A 20,138-nucleotide genomic window follows, 5' to 3' on the forward strand; every position below is an offset into this window, starting at 1 on the left:
GTGCTGACCACTCAGAGCCTGGAGCCTGTTTCAGATTCTGTGTCCCCCTCTCTCTCTGACCCTCCCCCATTCATGTTCTGTCTCTCCTGCCTCAAAAATAAACATTAAAAATTTTTTTTCAAATTAAAAAAAAAAGAATTGCATAGAAATAAATAAAATCTACTTGTAACATACAAAATAAGATGTAGAAATGACATAACTAATCTGAAACAGGGATTTATAATAGCTTTGAATTATGTCAGAAAAAGTCATGTAGAAGATGCTAATATTTGGAGCCTATTTTTAAAACAGTGGCTAAGGCAACCACTTCAAATAAATGCTCACCATCTAAGTGTTTATATGTCATTTATGTGTCATACTATTTTCTACCATTTTAGCTATTTAAACTGATTTTAAGTCTATGTTGAATTTCTCTGTGAAATAATGTAAAAATAAAGTCTTCACCAAATGATGGATTTGAGGTTCAGCATCACCTGACTAAAAGCCATGAATGATTTTTGGTAGTCAGCAATTCTGGATTTAAAGCCCAACATTCCTATTTACTAACGGCAATATTTGGGAAATCACCTAACTTCTTCTAGCTTGTTTTCTGTCTTGAAAGTAGGGATTTTTGGGGTGAGAATTACTATTCGAATGTTAGCTAAAGGAGCAAATTAGGTGCATTGAAAAATGTTCCTCTTTTGTTCTGCTCTCAGACTGCTACTTCTGCTAACCAAAACCTCCTTGAGTATTGCAGGAACTCAGTATTTGTTGTTTGATGGTTTCTAAGTAATATGAGCCTAGAATAAGTACATTCAATGGTACTGAAGAAAGAAATTGGCAACCATCTCTGATTACAACATTAATAAAGGGAAAGAAACTAACATTGAATTCCCACATGTCAGCACCAGGAAATTTACATATACTGTCATTTAATTCTAATAATAATTCTGTGATGTATTACTATTTTCATTACCTTATTTGGACAAAACTGATGATCAGGGATCTGAAAAACTTTGCTCAAGATCATAAGGGGATAGAGTTTAAGCCAGAATCCATGGTCTTTCAACTTTCAATTTAACCACATTTCTAAGAGAAGGCTACCTAGTTTTCAACATGTTCAAGTGCTGAATATTGTTTGTTTAGTTGTGTTTTCTAATGGGAGTAATTTATTATTGCTGTTGTACACTTAACTAAAATAAACTGATAGGCATTATATTTGTTTATATGACTTCAACTTCCCTTTCATGTTCATATCTGCAAATATTTTACATATATAGTTGTAACTAGTATTGTACGTATATATAATATTTTATATATTGTACATACATATAATATTTTATAGTCTATTCTTTTTACATCGTTTCATATACACAACGCCATATATCTATTTGGTTATGTGGTAGGGATATCTAATGGATGTATAAAGCATTTATATTAACTTGTTTAGTTCAGGCCAAATTTAACATAGCATTCATTTATAATCAGATACATGAAATATATCTGCTTTCACAGGTAGCACTTAATTTGGTGGTTTTTGAGTTTATACAACCTTTCTGATAATTTTTTTCTATAATCAGATCACAAGTAAAATACAATGTTCCCTGGTAAGAGAAGGGTAGGAAGAAGTAGGAGCAGGTTGGGGGAAAGTTTGGGATTTTTCCTACCTGCATATTTTCTCTCATATCTATGGCTTCTCGTAAAGGATGAACTGCTATTTTAAAGATGTCATCTATGGTCTTAAGACCAATATTCCTGAGCATGGTATATTCTCGAACTTTCTTCCCCATTCTCACTGACAGGCTGCGCTTCTGTGGCTTTCCTCCTCCACTTCGATTAGTTATTGCTATGTGGACAAAAAGGGTTACATGCTCCATGATGTCACCCACAAAAGAGCGCAGGGGAACATGCCGATATCCAGGCTGCAAACATTCAAATGGTATTGTATATTGTCCTATAAACTCATCCCCAATGTAGTCATCATCTAGAACGACAAAACGGATCATGGCCAGCTCAGGTAGGTTTACTTGAAACTCAAAAGTTTCATCAAAAATAGGGTTATCACTGTTTTGCTGTACAGTTTTAGTTCTTTGTTCTGAACAGTCTGCTGGAATTCCATGTATCTCTATACAAACATAAGGATCTATGACATCTCCTTTGGCACAAGCTCCCTTGGGCTTTGGAAAATTCTGACCACTGATGATCTTGATATGAAGAGCTAGAGGAGACACCCCAGGTACGATGCCCTTTGTGTTTGCACTGAAGTAAGAAACTTCATCTCGCATGATGGACGGCCTTAGAACATAACCACATCCTCCGTTTTGAAGAAACCAGCCCGTGTGAAGATCCATCATTGGACCGGGAGTCTGAAAATTCATTGCCACAATCTGACAGCCACAATTCCAAAAGTCCTGTGGATTCAAGTTACTGGAATCGATCCTCATGGCACTTGGATAGATTCTTGATAAGAACTTCTTATTATAATTTACAAAATCCTCTGGGTATTCATTTGCAATTCGGCTGGCCTCTGTTTCACTAAATGAACACATTTCCCAGTAGTTTTGACTTTTCATGGACAGTTCAAAATCCCTATATTGAACAGATTTACAGATAGAGACCAAATCAGAGAGCTCCCTACACAGCCAGATCTGCTTCTGCTCCCCATTGTAATCTACTGACAGCCTTCGAGACATTTCTGCTTCCTCATCTTCATCTGTGACCTCTCCTTCTAAAACATCTGGGTCAGAAGGCAATTTCTTTCCTTTGACGATAATCATTCTTTTTAATTTTTCTGGTGATGGGAGGTAGGTTTCTGATGGCAAAGGTGCCTCAGTATAGAGCTTATTGCCAAAGACCTTTTTCATTTGTTGAACCATTACCTTCTGCTGGGGTAGGGAGCAGTGATTTCCCAAGCAAAGAATGAGTGGGTATTCAGAAGCAACGAAGGCAAATTTATTTATCACCTCTATGACACTTCGAAAGGAAAGGTGTGTTGTCACATTATTTCGATTACAAAGGATGGGTTCATTGTCTGAACCATCACTTACATCGAGTTCAATGCTTCGACAGCCCATTTTCAAAGCTCTAACATACCCATTAATATCAGCAGGCCCCCTAAACTGGTCTTCTATGAGATAGGTGTTGTGAGAAGCATTGATGTAGTAATGAGATAATGGCTGGGTCATATCTTGAGCAACCTTTTTTTGCTCAGGATCAAAAATGTCACATTCTGGTGACAACAGATACTGGGTAAAGCCATCAATTGCAAGAAACCCTTTCTGACGGCCATCTTCAGAAAGTTCATATCTTCGAATAATGTCTAAGCACATGTCCTCGGTAATATGGGCAACTCCTTGTTCAGCTTCTAAAAAGAGCATGAGATCGTTAGCATCCAAATATTCTTTATTTTTAGATATCTGTACCAGTAAGAAATACACTTCCGGCCTGGTGCAAAGTTCACAAAAAGCTTCACAAAATTCCTCTTCTGTCACTCGTGTGGTTAGTTTTTCTTTGCTCTTCTGGATTTCTTTAAACTTTAGCCTGATCTTGGATTCCTTCAGGGTAGGGTTGAGTTGTTTTATCAACTCTACAGAGGTGTCTTCCAGCATAATCCCATTGCCGTCAACATCTGCTGCTTCGAACACTGTTTTCAACCACATGAACCTCGGCGTGTTCCGGTTGCCCTCTATAAAGTCAAGGGGCTGCTTACTTCGAGAAACCAGGTACCGCAAACCTGAAACCCAGATGTTCGCTACATCCGCCGAATTGGCAACCAGGTCCAGAGACTCGTAGTTTTCCCCGTGGAGTATGGAAAAGGCACAGTCCTCACAAATCTGGTCAGCAAGGCCATTGTTTCTAAATGTTTCCGTGTTCTTCCCCAGTCTGATTTCTTTTATGGCAGAAATGTCAAGCTTAGCTTTCTCTAGGTCTTTCTTGGAAGGTTCCCAGCGAAGAGCTTGGAGGTCTGTGTCCAGAGTGAAAAAACGGTTGTAAATACGAGAATTTGGCCGGACCTTCTTCAGTTCGCAGCCAGCTTGCATGAAGCTGATGCAGTCACTCGCACTGCTGATTTTCTTTTCTGAGGGCATGCTGCTGAAAGACACGGTTTTCTTTCTTCCGCCACATTTTTGGTTAGAAGGATCCTGTAAAATAATTTGAAAATAAGGAATCAATTTTCCCTTAGAAAATAGACAAAATTCAATAACAGTATATGAACTCCTCAGACTCCATTCAGATATTATGATTATTTGGACAGAGGCTGGCCTAAATTCACATTTTCACAGTTCCAGAAAAAGACAAATTGCCAAGAAAATTGATATTATTAGCTTTAGAAAGAAAAACTTATTTTTCAAATGCCTGGTGTTCTTTGAAATAAAAGCAACTATTAAGTTAACTACAAATCACTCATTTGTTCATTAAAGCAGATTCCCTAAGAACCACTACATGTAGGTACTTTGACAACCTAGCTCAAGTCCCTATAGATATGTGAAAGAAATAATGCTGGATTTCTTTAAAAAGTTTTCTTCATTTATACTTTGCAACAATTTAAGTTTTAAACTTAAAACTAGTTCAAATAAAAGATTTTCACCTTAATATACTTTATATCAAAAAGGACTGACAATATGCCTTTTTTAAGTGTTTATTTTTTTTTATTTTTGAGAGGCAGAGAGAGAGTGAGTGAGTGCAAGCAGGAGAGGGGCAGAGAGAGAGAGGGAAAGAGAGAATCCCAAAGAGGTTCCACACTGTTGGCACAAAGCCTAACACAGAGGCTCTGTGAGACCATGACCTGAACCTAAGTCGGATGTTTAACCCACTAAGCCACCCAAACACCCCAGGACTGACAATATACCATAACTAAAAGTCGCTTTTTCCCCTCAAACTATTTTGAAGGAAGTAAGTTTCTTGAAAGTCAGATTGGAAGCCAATGACAAACAGATGACTCTCACTTGATCAAATTTGTAGACTGAGGTACACAGTTTAGATGAACTTTATGAGAATCAGCACCTGTGTTTCAATATAAAGCTATTAGTAGCCACAGCTCAGAACTAAACAGAAATCTTAATGGTTCCACTAACTCTTAAGGTTCTTCCAATGTAAATTAAATTTTCAAGCCTTTCACCATAGAATTTCACAGAGAACACTTGCACCTTGCATTTTACCTCTTTCTGAAAGTGTCTCTGCATCTTAGTCTCACAGAATCCTCAGCACATTTTGCCACACTTCCCTGAACCACAGTGCTGATGGCATCAGACTTTCTGTGTTCAGATTAGTGTGCCTTAAGCAGGTTAATTATTTCTTGTGGCTACTTTGTTCTTGGATATATCTTGACCTTCTCACATATTGTCTTTCCCAAATTACAGGTCCAATCCTTGTATTCGTAACATAACAGATATCATCTTAGTCCCAGACTGTCCACTATATCTATCACTCCCAATTCCTTTACACTGAGCATCTGACCAATGCCACTTAAAACTGGATATTTTTTTATACTTTCCTCTGTTCAGACCACAGACTGAAGTTGATAATGTTCCCAACCAGATCACCAATTCATATAATTCTCCCAGGAACTAATTACACAAAAGCACCTAAATGCATGTTTACAGTGACTGATTTTATAAGCATAGCAAAACAGCAGCAAAGCGTCAAATGCAAAAGGCATTGCCCTTACATAAAAATAACTAGTCTCAAGCTGTAATTTTCTGCTCAGTAAATATATGACTTTAGGTAAGTCACTTAGCCTCCCTGATTCTTAATTTCGGCTTTTAAATAGGAATCAGTAATCCTTACATATAATAGTGTTGTTGTGAGACTCAAAAGGAAAAGTGTGCATGAATATTCTTTGTAAACTGTAGGTTCTTATTGGATGAGCCTTTTTGAAGGAAGGGGAACATTTCTTCATACACCTGGTCACTGCAGGATCTGACCAGGATATTGGGGGTTATCAAGAAGTTGATTCATTCTTGACCTCTGCATTTAAGACAAATCTTCAGTGATAAACTGAAAATATTTAAAAACAGACACATGATATTACTATTTTAAGCACTATAAAGTCTGACCAAAATAGTCAGGACTCTCTCCTTCCCTGGCCTCCTTTTAAAACAGGATAGAATCTCTCCTCTGAGGGCTTATTTAATTGTGATCCTGTCTGTAAGAGCCTCCCTATCCTGTGATTCAGAAAAAAAGGCAGGATGATTTATTATTCAATTGACTAAAACCTTGCCTGTGAAAAGAAAACAAAATTTGATTTAGTTATGGGATGTTGGTGGGATGATTCATTAACTCAAATACTTATCTGATGTTCAAGTGACAAAGATATAAATTACCCAATTTATTTACAGAATAAAAAAAATCTGTACAGATTACAGAATATTGTTTCTTGATGCCCTGGCATTTAACAACTTAGCTCATGCTTTTTCAGAGAGTTGTGATTTTTAATTATCCTATAGTAGTCAATTTCCTCATCCTTAAGTTAAAAAACAAGTATAAATCTTCAGCTGTTTAGACGTAGTTGCACTATTAGAAAACATTTAAATTCATCACAACCCACATGTTCAGAAATTTCAGGTGTGTGTGTGTGTGTGTGTGTGTGTGTGTGTGTTTCCACACCGTGCAGGCAGGCACCTAATGGCACTGCTCAGATGGGACTAATCTACCAAGTACAACAGAGGGAAACTGAATTGTGACAGTAAGGTAGGAAACTGAATTGTGATAGTAAGGTAGACTGTGACTCAGCTCTTAAAGCTACCGTTTGCCTAGATTTTTAAGCTAATGAGACCTTTCACAGAAAAAAATATTTTTATATGAGCAGATCATGTTCTAAGCAGGATTATTGTCAACAGAGTTATAAAACCTCTAATAGTCTCTAACAAACCTTCAGTGGGAAATCAGTGTTGCTGAAAATGCATGTATATAGTTCCTACACCCCAGGTATGGCTCCACACCTCAAAAGCACTATTAACACTTCACTCTTGACTTGAGCCACTGTTTATGAGAACAAAAGTACTGCTGTGGAAAGAGCTTTCTCCTATAAGCCTCTACTCTTTGTGGTGATATCTCCTTAAATCAAGACTTTCTCTCCTAGTAAGATAAGCCTTCAAGAGATAAATGTTTTCTATCTAGCCCAGGAAAGAATGACCCACTCCAAATGCTTATTTCCTGCTTTGACCTCCAATTCCTACATGGTTACAAAATTTACCCCAAAATGCCTTATAACTTGGAACCAGTGGAAAAGATATCATCTTAGGTTCTCATCTCACGAAGGACAAACTCCAAAGTTATTACAAGCCCCCAAATGAGCAAAACACTGGCCAAAGCACATGTGAACAAATAATTAGCTTGTCTGCTGTTGACTACAGCCAAGATTATTTCTATTCAAAATATGCTGGAAAAGTCTCAGGACTCTGGTATTTCTTTAACTCTGTATTTTCAGTGGTCATGCTATGCCGTAGCTCTGCAAAGCTTTGGTGTGGGGTGGGAGGGGTTGTATGGAGAGCACAGGAAGGATGGATGACCCCAAATCTCCTTCTGAGCTTCATCACCACCATGGTCTCTTTGCCAAGCCCTACGCCCCCACATTTGTGTTTCCCTTAATAAGATCTTCGCAGATTGGTGGTGGAGAGGGGGGACTACTCAGGTAAACAGTCAGGAGATATCCCGAAATGAAAGAATTTGAAATGTTGATATTAGACCGTCCTGTTGATAAATACAAAAAAAGTATTTGATGATGGAATGAGAGAAAATGTACTGCATATATATATATATATATATATATACACATAGGAAATATATATATATATATATATATATATATATATATATATATATATATATATGTATGTATAGGAAAGACAGGTGCTTTGGACACTTTCTAAGAGAAACCAAAGTTAGGGCGTCACTTAGGTATACACTTGTCATCTTCTAGCTCATTAGATGACTGAATTGAATCCAATGGTCATAAGGTCATTATTATAAGGAGATTATTATAAAGAATGAAGACTTTTCCAATTTTTTTAAAATTTTTTAATGTTTATTCATTTTTGAGAGAGACAGAGCATAAGCAGGGGAGGGGCAGAGAACAAGGGAGACACAGAATCCGAAGCAGACTCTAGGCCCTGAGCTGTCAGCACAGAGCCCGACTTGGGGCTTGAACTCATGAACCACGAGATCATGACCTGAGCTGAAGTCAGACGCTTAACCAACTGAGCCACCTAGGTGCCCCTCCATTTATTTTTAAAGCTAAGTTTCCTCACTCTGCAATGAAAGGAAGAGGCCAAAGTACTTATTAACCCCCAAATTTCTCTTTGACCAGCTTACAAAATTTATTAGGATGAATAGCACACTATGACGCCTCTGTCCCCTAAATTAAAGTTTAGCCTCCTATTCTAGCAGGGGCTAAGAATTAGGCAGTGAACTCAATCCTTCCTATTGTTTAATATCCTATGTTCAAGTTTCCAAATTATCATTTCACAGGAAGGGAACACATTTAAACAAGTTAAGCAATAAACCAAACCAAGTTGAGTTTATATGATCTCTGAACATTTCAAGATAAAACTTTATATTTGGGATCTACTTAAATTAATTATACTTTATATAAAGGATTTAATCATCAGAATCAAGAAGAGTCTCATAAACTAGCAAGGTAATAGGCAAATGTTTTATTCTTTTATTAAAATAATACAGGGACACGTGGGTGGCTCAGCTGGATAAGCATCCAGCTCTTGATTTCGTTTCAGGTCGTGATCTCACAGTTCATGGGATGGAGCCCCATGTCAAGCTCTGTGCTGACAGTGCAGAGACTGCTTGGGATTCTTTCTCTTCCTCTCTCTCTGCTCCTCCTCCACTTGTGTGTGCACACACACTCTCTCTCTTTCTCATTCTCTCTCACAATAGATTTTTTAAAATATTTTTAAAAAATAATACAATACTTATTTCCATAAGTTTCCACTGGCATTTGCTCTCTGACCCCAACAAGGCTGGATACACCGCAAATTCCTTATGAAACAATCAACAAGCAAAATCATTTTTCTTCAGCACCACACTGATGAGCCACAGAGGCAATTCAGCTTATTCAGTGCAACCAGTTTGGGGTCTCAATAATGAAACTATTGAATTATTTCAATATAATATTTTTTAAAAAAGTATACTAAAGCAACACACAAATGTAAATGTACCCAATGCCACAGAACATTTAAAAATGGTTAAAGTCGTAAATTTTATGTTATATACATCTTACCACACAAAAGAGTACACTAAAGTACTGTATACAAATTTAAGAGTAAAGAAAACATCATATCTACATTTGGCTACCTCTCATCTGATGAGCATGTTTAAACATGAGATTATACCATCACATATTCTTTTCATTTTTTGGCAAGTTGTTTTTAAGTGAACATTCAAAATGATGCTTTGTTAAAACAGAACAAATTTATAAACCTTAAAGAATAGCAATCAAAACACCAGTTGTCACACTGTTTAGAAGGAATCCTTGTTTCATCTTGTGGAAATCCAGGTATGTGAATGCAGATACTAAAGTGACATTCATTTCTCTCTTTTAGTACGAGGGGGAAAACACTTATTTTTGAAGAGCTCTCTTAAGAAAGTTTCTATACAAAAATTTAATCGATTATAACTAAAAGATAAGCAGAACTATAGGTACATAAATCCTGTTTTCACCACAGGGATTCTATCTTGTTCTTATAGACAACCTGTGAACTATAACACCATTCTATTCGTTTTTGTTTTATGAACTTACAAGCAAAATTCAGAAACAAAAGATTTGGTCGATACATGAAATCTTCAAAGTATTGTGGACAATATAATCTAGAATCCAAATGAGCTTCAACCTTAGATATTGAGAGGCCTCAGGTTTCCATTCTCTGTTCATTCATTTAACAAACAATAATAGGTATTCCTACTCCATCCTCAGGACAAGCACATTGTAGAGGTTTGAACAAACTGAGAAAGCCTAACTTTTATCTTAGAAAGATCACTCCAGATGTGCACTAGATGGACAAAACTGAAGCTGGAGCAGTAGGTGACTTGAAGCATTAAAGGAAAGATGGCAATTGCCTGAGGTCACTAACAAAAGGAACGGAGAGAAGTGAGAAGTATCATGAAATAGGTGGTAAAATTAAAAGTCCTGTACTGGGTCTAGAATGACTCTTAGGTTTTTTATTTAAGTGAGAGGTGAGTGGAAATATTGCTGAGATATGGAATACCAGGCAAGGTGAAATGGGAGGAAAACAAAGTTTACTTTGGCCATGGTGGATTTTAGATGACTGTGGGCCATCTATGTGAAAGGACTTGGCAGAGAAGACTTAAAATACAAAGGTAGAGGGATAAGAGGACCAAGAGCATGACCTCTCACAGAAGTCAAAGAATAGACTTTAAGGAGTGAGTGCTGGAAAATAAGCCATTAAGATGGCTTACTGGATTTAGCTGTTAAAATGTCTGCTGGTAACTTTGATGAGAGAACATCTTATGTTGCCTTCAAGTTGGTGAGGACAGTGATAGGGGTGAGAGCAAAGGGCTGCAAGGAACAGAGAGGAGCCGGTATAAATATTCTTTGGTGGGAAAGAAGGCCAGGATGACTCTAGTATAACTGAGGAGTAAAATGGCTCCCAATGAGACTAGAACAACAGACAGAGGCCAACAGTAATTATCCAGGAGAAGACTATTCTCAAAAATGCTGGCTTTATTAACTTGTATTGGTGATAGCTCAAGAAATGGAATCCATGTAAAATATATACATTATATCTAATATAATCTATGCAATGGGCCTATGCCCAAATCCACATCCATGTTTGGCAGTTAGTCTAGAGAAAACCCACCCTCCACATACAAAGCCTAACTCTCCACGTAAAATTCAAGGAGGTAGGACAGATGGTATCTTCACATCTGTTGCCTTCAACCTTCAGGTAAGGGAAGGCTGCAACTGTAGAATTATACCATTTATCCCACATTAAAATTTCCATTTTCTCAGAGTAAACTTGAATTACTTAATGTGAAGTTACCAACAAGTGACACGACTTATTTATGATTAACACCATATGACCCACCTAAAGTCATTATGTGGTACAATGAGGGGTAGAGGTCCTAATATCACCACTGAGAAGTGTCTGAATCCCGACCCAAGCTCTGTGAATCATTGGCTCTCCCTGGTGGCTCCCTAAGCCTAGCTGGTAAGAAGCTGAAGAGCTACTTTATTATCCATAAAGAAAATATTCATTCTCTACAACACCTCGTAATTCAACAGAATCAATTAAAGGCAATGCTAACTGTATGCAAGCACATATCTCTTGCCAAATTATGTTTTATGTCTGTATTTAACATGTATTTCATTTATAAAAGGTAATCCATTTAATAAAATACCCTAAATCCATCTTTTTTAGGAAACCTACTCTGATATGTATACAATGTGGCCGGGATAGAAAACTACCTTAATTATAGGAAGCCAGTGACAATCTAAATATTTTCTAAAATGACATCTCTTAAATGACTCTCCTCACTTGAAAGCAAAAATAATAGGATATTCTATAGGCAAACATGGGCATAGAGTGTAGAAAGTCCATTTCAGGTTACGTTCTTAGTACCATTGACTTCCTTCATTGAACAGAGAAATTTCCACTGTGCTAAATATCCCTGAAATCATTCACTCAGAACTCATTAAGAAATGGCTCAATAAAAATTATCTTAAGCTCTTTTGCTGCAAGGTTTCTACCCACAGTTTTCTGCAAGTATAACTCTCATTATGCATCCCCCATATATTATTTCAAAATACGGCATTTGCTGATACAAAGATTGAGTACCTACTATGTGCTAGGCACTGTCCTAGTGACTGGTTCTTTGAAAAATCATTAATCACAAAACTAATGTTGTTGGAATAAATGCTTTTGCTCCATCACTCTTTTAATATACAGGTGCTTATTAATGATGAAGTGAGTATAACAATGACAAAAATTATCAAATTTGATAGTTAGAGAAAAGCTTATAACAAATTATTCTAAATAAATAAAAATGGGCGCCTGGCTGGCTCAGTCAGTAGAGCATGCGACTCTGATCTCAGGGTTGTGAGTTTGAGCCCCACATTGGGCAGAGAGCTAAATAAATAAATAAATAAATAAAATCCACAAACATTTAATAAATAAACAGCTCTAAATAACATTAAGACTGTTTGACAGCCAAGACCACAAAGGGGCATTAGAACAGATAAGATAATATTTTTAAAAAGTACTATAGTAATTATGTACAGTTAAGTTACATCCTTAACACTAGAGCCTTTACCGAGATACTTAAAAACAGATGAGAGGCAAACTAAGCACTGAAATGTTCAAAATTTATAATATAGTATTAGGAAAAATAATGTTAAAAGCATTGCTATTTAACAAGAAAGACAAATACAACCTCCACATGGAGCCTCAATATATTATATGTCATGGAAAATAAATCCTAAATTACATAGCTCTACCTAGAACTCTGTTACTCCTAGATGTGCTAGAAAGACCTTGCCAAGACTTGTTCCAAGTTTGCAGCAGGAACCCAGAAGATGACTTCAGTGGGCTTAATGACAACAAGGTCTTGTTGCCATGCTCTTCTAGTAGGGTGTCCCCTTATCTGCAACTTTGTTTTCCACAGTTTCAGTTAACCACAGTATAGAAGTAAATGATCCTCCTACTGACATACTGTCACAAGGTCAAGAGTAGCCTAACACTACATCATAGCGCCTCCATCATTCACCTTGCTTCATCTAATCATATAGGTGTTTTTTTATCTCACATTCTCACAGAAGAAGACAGGTGAGTATAGCACAATAAGATATTTTAAGAGACCACATTCACATAGCTTTCATTATAGTATGATGTTATAATTGCCTTATTATTAACTATTGTTGCTAATCTCCCACTAATTTATAAACTAAACTTTATCATAAGTATGCATGTGTAGGTAAAAACAAAGTATACATAGGGTTCAGTACTACCTGTGGTTTCAGGCATCCATTGAATCTATCCCCCATGGACAAGGGAGAGACTATTGTAACTTCTAATAGTCACACTGGCAAGCATACTATTAATTAACCAGAATAGTACTGGATTTTAGTAGAGTAACAATTTTATAATGCCTGCTAAAATAACCAGAATTGCAAAATCAGGATTAAGGAGTCACATTCTATCATTTTAAGTTTTGAGACAAAGGTTTCTTTATCCTCCTCTCAACAATAATGTTTGTCTCAGACTAAAAAGGCTTTGGTTTGAAATTTTTAACACAAACTGGGAAGAAATTGACTCAAAAGAATAGTAAGCATAACAGTGTATCCTCTCCAAGTCAAAAGTTATAGAACACCATATCCTGATTTATATATTTAAAATGTTGTTTATTAAATATCTGAAATAAACTTTCTTATGTGATGTTTATTCAACAACAGTGGAGTAAAGGTGAAGAAACACCTCTCTCTGTACCTTTCTCTATATGCTTCATCTCTGTGATTCATTCAAGAAGCAAGACCATAAAAACCTAATAAAAATCACTGCCAGCTCATTGCAGATCAACACTCACAGGTAAAATCAAAGACTATTTCACCTGTTTGGACTTTTCTTTCACCTGTACAGAAATTAAGTCCATGTAGTTGAGGATACGTGGCCACAGGGAAACCAGACAGATAACAGCTTTGGAAGCCCATGTCTCCAGACGTTCAGTTCATTCCGTAGTTTCATGGATTCCTACCATTTCTGCTTTCCCTCACAGCATTAGGGCACAAACCCTGCAGTTGTTTGTTGTGAAACCTCACTGACTGACGGACTTTCTATTCTTAACTCATTTCCCCTCAAGTCCATCAGCATAGATGTTCCTTTATAGTGTCAACTGTTTTCGTGGAAAAGGCCTTGCTTCTCAGTTAACTCTTGCTAATCTCTGCTTGCATCCTCGGGGCCCACAACTTTGTATACAGTTACAAGGAGCATTAACACTTCCATTTATCTAGTCAAAAACATGACCTCTTTCCTAACCCCAACTGCTGCATACACTGCTCGGTTTTGCCTATTATAAATCCCAGGAGAATATGTTACATTACGCTCCTTAGAAGCACCAATATGAACAAAGTGAAGTAGGCACCAATAAAGGTGATGTAACAATTATTCAATGGTCTCTGAGGAATGACATGCTGCTCTCAGTCCTGTTCCTCCAAGACAGATGTACACCTCATACTCAAAAACACTACATTTGTAACTGATCAGTAGCCTGTGCAGCTCTCAGCAGAGGTGCCAAGAACCAAGTGGGCCTGGAGACTGACATAGGATTCTGTCCTTTCTCGCGAGACTCCCCACACAGCAGGGCCCCAGAATCCTGACTGAATTTATGCCAGCACTGACTTTGTTGTTTCTGGTGTGAGGATTAATGGGAGGTGCTCTTTATGGAAAGCAGTATGTCACGGTCCCTAAAGAAAGGAAATCTCTATAATGAAGAATATGTAAATGTATACTTTTAAAATGTATATCTAATGCATCTCCTTCAGTGTCTTATTGTAGAGATTAAATGCAATGCCCTGATTATTTCATAGGTATAAGTGTATAACTTGATGCTTAACTAGGATATCCATCAGAAACTGATAAATAATTAGTTAGGCCTTCAAATCTATGCATAATTTTAAATGCATAATTATGCATGCATAATTTTTTTATTTCAACTAATGTTGCATATTTAAACTACTTAAGCTGAAAAATTAAAATACCAACAGTAGTGGAACGTTCTTAGAGTTCATTTCAAAAACGTTCCTGACAAAATTTTCCATTTTCCTTTTGGTGCTAAATAACCAGTTCACAGAATAGTTTCTCCATTGTGACTTCTCAACTTTTAATGGAAATATTTACCATCAAATATGAGAACCAGTATATTATTTACATTGATTTTAGTCACTTCAGAATTACATCTAATCATCTGAATTTGAACAAAACATGTTTTTTTATGTTTATTTGTTTTTGAGAGAGACAGAGTGTGAGCCGGGGGGAGGGGCAGAGAGAAGGAGACACAGACTCTGAAACAGGCTCAGCTCAGAGCCTGACGCAGGACTCAAACTCACGAGCTGTGAGATCATGACCTGAGCTGAAGTCAGATGCTCAACTGACTGAGCCACCCAGGCTGAACAAAGCATATTTAAAAGCAAAAAGTATATCATTACTTTGTGAGTTCTACCATTATTTATCATAAGGTGTTAGGAGAGCTGAGTTTCAGAAACAGATTTACAAAAACAAAACAAATCAGAATTTGAAGGTTGCCAGTAAGAGTAGATCTTAAAAGTTCTCACCACAAGAAAAAAACTGTAACTATGTGTGGTGATAGATGTTAACTATGCTTATTCTAGTGATCATTTCAGATATACACATATCAAATCATTACATTGTACACCTAAAACTAAAACAATGTTATATGTCAACTATATCTCAATTAAAAAAAAAAAAACCATTTAGGGGCGCCTGGGTGGCTTGGTCGGTTGAGTGTGTCTGACTTCGGCTCAGGTCATGATCTCACAGTCCATGAGTTCGAGCCCTGCGTCGGGCTCTGTGCTGACAGCTCAGAGCCTGGAGCCTGTTTCAGATTCTGTGTCTCCCTCTCTCTCTGCCCCTCCCCTGTTCATGCTCTGTCTCTCTTTGTCTCAAAAATAAATAAACGTTAAAAAAAAATTTAAAAAAAAAAACCATTTAGAGTTATATAATCTTAAATGGAAATAGATATAATCAGCCTTGCTTCAGATCATAAAAGTTTATTAACAAAAATAGAATTAAAAAATGGTCAACTTCCAGGAATTCATAGTTTTTAGTGCAATATTTGGTAAGCACAAGATTTCAGACTCTATGTATCATTTACAAATTCCAATTAAAGTATGTATAAAACATATAACTATTAATAGTATTCTTAGAGATGGAATTAGTGGCATTGTCCCATATAGTAACAGATACATATAGGTTTCTCAGTAAGAAAAAAAAATCTTACAGGAGATTTAAAAACAATGAATTTATTTTTTTTTTAATTTTGTAAATTTGTGCAATTTGGGACATGGAGATTAAATGTCAACTTAATAAAATTTTATTCAAACTTAAACAATTCATTTATAGTCTAATTCCACTTTTTCTGGGCTTGGAGAAGTCTAGTCTGCTGTTTAATAAATATATGTATATTTAAGCAAATGGACCACTTCTTGCATTTGTATTAAATCTTTACACATTCTAAAACTTACATTTAAATTACACTAAACTTCCCAAATGAATATTTTTCTGTAATAAATACCTAAAAGAAATCTCTAAGCTTCTTATAAGGTATATCCCTGAATTACAAATAAAGCAAAAATTCTCATGACCCAATGCAATGTGCAAACACATCCTTAATATTTTTTCTCTCTTACAGTAATAATAGAAGAATATGCTTTTCAGGATTAATGACCTTAGAGATATAAAAGCTTTGGCTCAAATTGACAACTTGACCTGAACATCAAGATGAATCGGATTAAAGGTTTCAAGTTTTATCCATAACTTCCGGAATGGGTTAGAACCATCTAACACTTTAATCCTTATTGTATGACTCTGATTAACTGAACATCAGCATCTGTCCATGTGCACCAAACAGATGGCAGATCTCAGAGAATGCATTGCAGAGAGACTCTTGGGGTGAATGCCCTCCCAAAACCCAGTGAAGGCACCATGGTCAAAGTGGAACAAATTACTGTGGTAATTTAGAAAAACACAAAAGGAAACTATGTAAGGATAGTTTTTATTTGAGATAATAAAACTCGGTATCCCTAAGTACCTTATTGATAGAAATTACTGAAATAATTAAATTTCTTCTCTCCAAAGCATTAGATTAGGGACTAATGGTTTTTACTCTCACCATCTCCATCTACGTTCATAAATTTGTGCAAAAAGTTCTATGTCTATTGTTCTATATCTAATGTTTTTATTTGTCAAAAGAACATAATTTCTAGCCTGAATCATAGGGCTATCTCAAGGATCAAAGGAAATAAAGCATTTTAAAGCACTTTGAAAAGGATACAATTCCAAAACAGAATTATTGATACATCTTAGTTAAGAATATAAGTAAAACATTGCAATGTATTAAAAGAGCAAGAAATTCTTCAGAAAGTCAAGTTTATTCCAGGAATGTAAGAATGGATCAACATTAGGCAAGCCATCAATGTACTTCAATAAATAAATAGACTAAGAGAGAAAAACAGTAAGATTATACCTATAAATTCCCCAAAGGCAACTGATAAAATACAACATTAATTTCCAACAACACTCTCTGTAAAATGGGAAGAGAAGAAAACTTCCTTAACTTGATCAAAATCCTATTTTGCAAGAATCCTAAAGGAAATACCATGCCAGCTGGTAAAGATTTAGAAGCATTCTTATTAAAATAAAAAAGAAACAAAACAAAAAGCCTACTATCTGCTCTATATTTGAACATAATATTGGATATTTAAGCCAAAGCAATAAGGCCAGGATAAGAAATTAAGTGTAAAATATTTTAAAAGAGGTGAAAGATCATTTCTACTTGCAGAGAATATAATTATTTACCTAGAAATCCAAAATGATCCATTGAAAAGTTATATTTCAATAAAAAATAATATTTTTTAAATAAAAAAATTAATAGCTGCCTCATATACAAGCCTGCTTCCAAATGTAATGGCATGAGTGGGTAGAGGTGAGGCAACTCCCACTCAAATTAACAACAGATATTATAATCAAGCCAAGAATAAACGTGATATGTGCAAAAATTATATATGTTTTTATTTCATTTAAAGTCAAAAAAGAAGGATCAAATAAATAAAAATATAAAAAATACTAACTAGAAAGATAACATTGGCAAAATTCCACTAATTCACAGACAAATACAATGAACTTATTATAAAAAGCCCAAACGGATTATTTCAAGAGGTAGGGGTGGAAGTGGCATCTCAAATAACAAAGGAAACAGTATTATTCGATTATTAATGCTGAAAAAATTCACTATCCATTTGAACAAAAAAATATAGATTTCTGCTTTATGCCAAGTCAAAAAATAATTTTATATAAAGATTAAATACGAAATATAAGTACTAGAAAAAAAATGTAACCATTTGTTTGTATTATTTGGCAGGGGGGTAAATCTCTTAACAAATATATCAAGGCCAAAAAACACACAGTAAAATACTCATAAAATTGACCACATAAAAACTTAAAACCATGTCCAAATTAAAAAACAAACAAACAAAACCTCAAAATGGAAAATATTTGCTATATGTTTTTTAATTTACAAAAGTGTTCCCAAACTAATTTTGGAAAAGATAGATTTACAAAATTATATGACTGCTTCAAAATTATATGAAAAGATGTTCAAACACATTTTATAAATAAATAAAATTTTATTAAGCAAATAAATAATAAAACTATTATTTTTTCCTGTCGGACTATCAAAGGTTAAAGATGTGAAGTTATGGGAAAATGGGAATTTTCCATGTTATGTTGAACATAAATTGGTACTTTTCTGGAAAGCAATGTGGCAATATGTTTTAAAATGTTAAGGATGCATCTACTTTGATCTAGCGATATCATTTTTGAAAACTCATCTTAAGAAAACATTTGAGCAAATGAGCACAGATATAAATACAGGGGGTTCAATGCCACTCTGTTGATGATATCAAAAAGATTATTAGTAAACTAATAACATCTATCTCTAGCAGGGACTGGCAAAATAAAGTATGGTACATTAATGCCACAGGATTCTATGCAGCACTAATAATGGATGACCTAGATCTATAAATCTTAAAATGGATAATCTGTGTGTGTGTACTTAAAAAGTAGGCATTACAGAAGAGTACTTACAGTCTGAGATCTCATTATTTATACATGGCAAATCTGGAAGGATATATGCCAATTGGTAAAAGTAGTTATCTCTAGCAAAATTATGGAATTAGTTTTCTCTGTACTGCTCAAATTACTTAAAATTAACATACATTAGCATATATTATGAGAGAACATGTTAAAGACATTTCCATAGCATTAGACCTATAATTACCTCATTACTTATCAGAACGTTATGCTTTGTAGAGATAATTAATGATATCAGTCTTAAGACTCACTTGAAGTATAACTAAAACAGTGATAATTTCAAAGTGCATGTGCTTATTTTTATTAAAATATTACACCAATGTTATCATAATTAAATATAATATTTTAAATGTGTATTATTCTTGAGACTGGTCAATACATCCCTATTACAGTATAACAAAATATCCTTTAAGTATCAAGATAAATCTGTGATTTGGAAATTATTTTAGAATCTTACATTTTAGAACTACTGACTCTAATTAGCCTTGGTGAAAAGAATATCCAAAACACAATTGAATTTTCTAATGTATCTATAAAATTAATCTCATAACTACTTAAACAATTTAAACGAAAATATACAGTATGTCTCTTCTTACATCAAACTTCTGCTACCTCTAAGTTTTGAGAACACATATAAGTAGATGAATGTTCCCAGAGGAAGAAAAGGGATTATGCTGGGATTTCTTGACTAGTTGCTTAAATCAATTTGATTTCAATTAAATGCACTCCATCCATAATGAGATTCGAACCTGCTGCATTAAATTAGGACTTAAATATATTTTGAAGAAATTGGATTCAGCAAGAACTCCATATAGGTTACAAGAACTTTAATCTTTCAGAGCACACATGCTAATTATAAAAATGTCAACCATTTTCATCAGGTACAAAGGGTAGCCTTCAAAATTCTCCATAGTGAGCCTTAGCCTAACCCTCTATTTTCTTGTCTAGATACGTGATTCCAAATTTACTTTTGTATTATGTCCTCTTTCACACACTCTCATGTCTTCAGAAAATATATTACGATGCACAAAATGCATGTTTCATTGTGACTGAACCTACATTCCTTTAATCCTTTAATTATAGCTATCAAGTTTATAATTTAATAGAGATTCCTTATGCCAACACATTTAGTAATGCCTGTCTATCCTTGCCACGTAAACACTTATCTACCAACTATACGTAATTCTACATTTGACTTGTGAACCTTAGGAAATTCAACTAGGGAACTCAACATTCTACCTTGAATGCTACTTAAAATGAGAAGTATTTTTCCAAGTCATTTTTGCACTTTCAGGAAAAAATACTGGT

At 35.2% G+C, this 20,138-nt stretch overlaps 1 protein-coding gene across 3 annotated transcripts in view; it reads right to left on the reverse strand.

Moving 5' to 3' along the window:
- The window catches only part of PLCL1 (phospholipase C like 1 (inactive)), a 332,470-nt gene that overhangs the window by 74,054 nt on the left and 238,278 nt on the right, over positions 1–20,138 (reverse strand). For all 3 annotated transcript variants that reach the window (XM_019428364.2, XM_053906572.1, XM_053906574.1), the window contains one exon: positions 1,647–4,121. In XM_019428364.2, coding sequence (XP_019283909.1) covers positions 1,647–4,121 — 2,475 coding nt within the window. The remainder of the gene's footprint in view (positions 1–1,646; positions 4,122–20,138) is intronic.

The sequence above is a fragment of the Panthera pardus genome, unplaced genomic scaffold (assembly GCF_024362965.1).
Source record: "Panthera pardus isolate Hobbes unplaced genomic scaffold, ASM2436296v1 HiC_scaffold_10, whole genome shotgun sequence".
Lineage (NCBI taxonomy): Eukaryota > Metazoa > Chordata > Mammalia > Carnivora > Felidae > Panthera > Panthera pardus.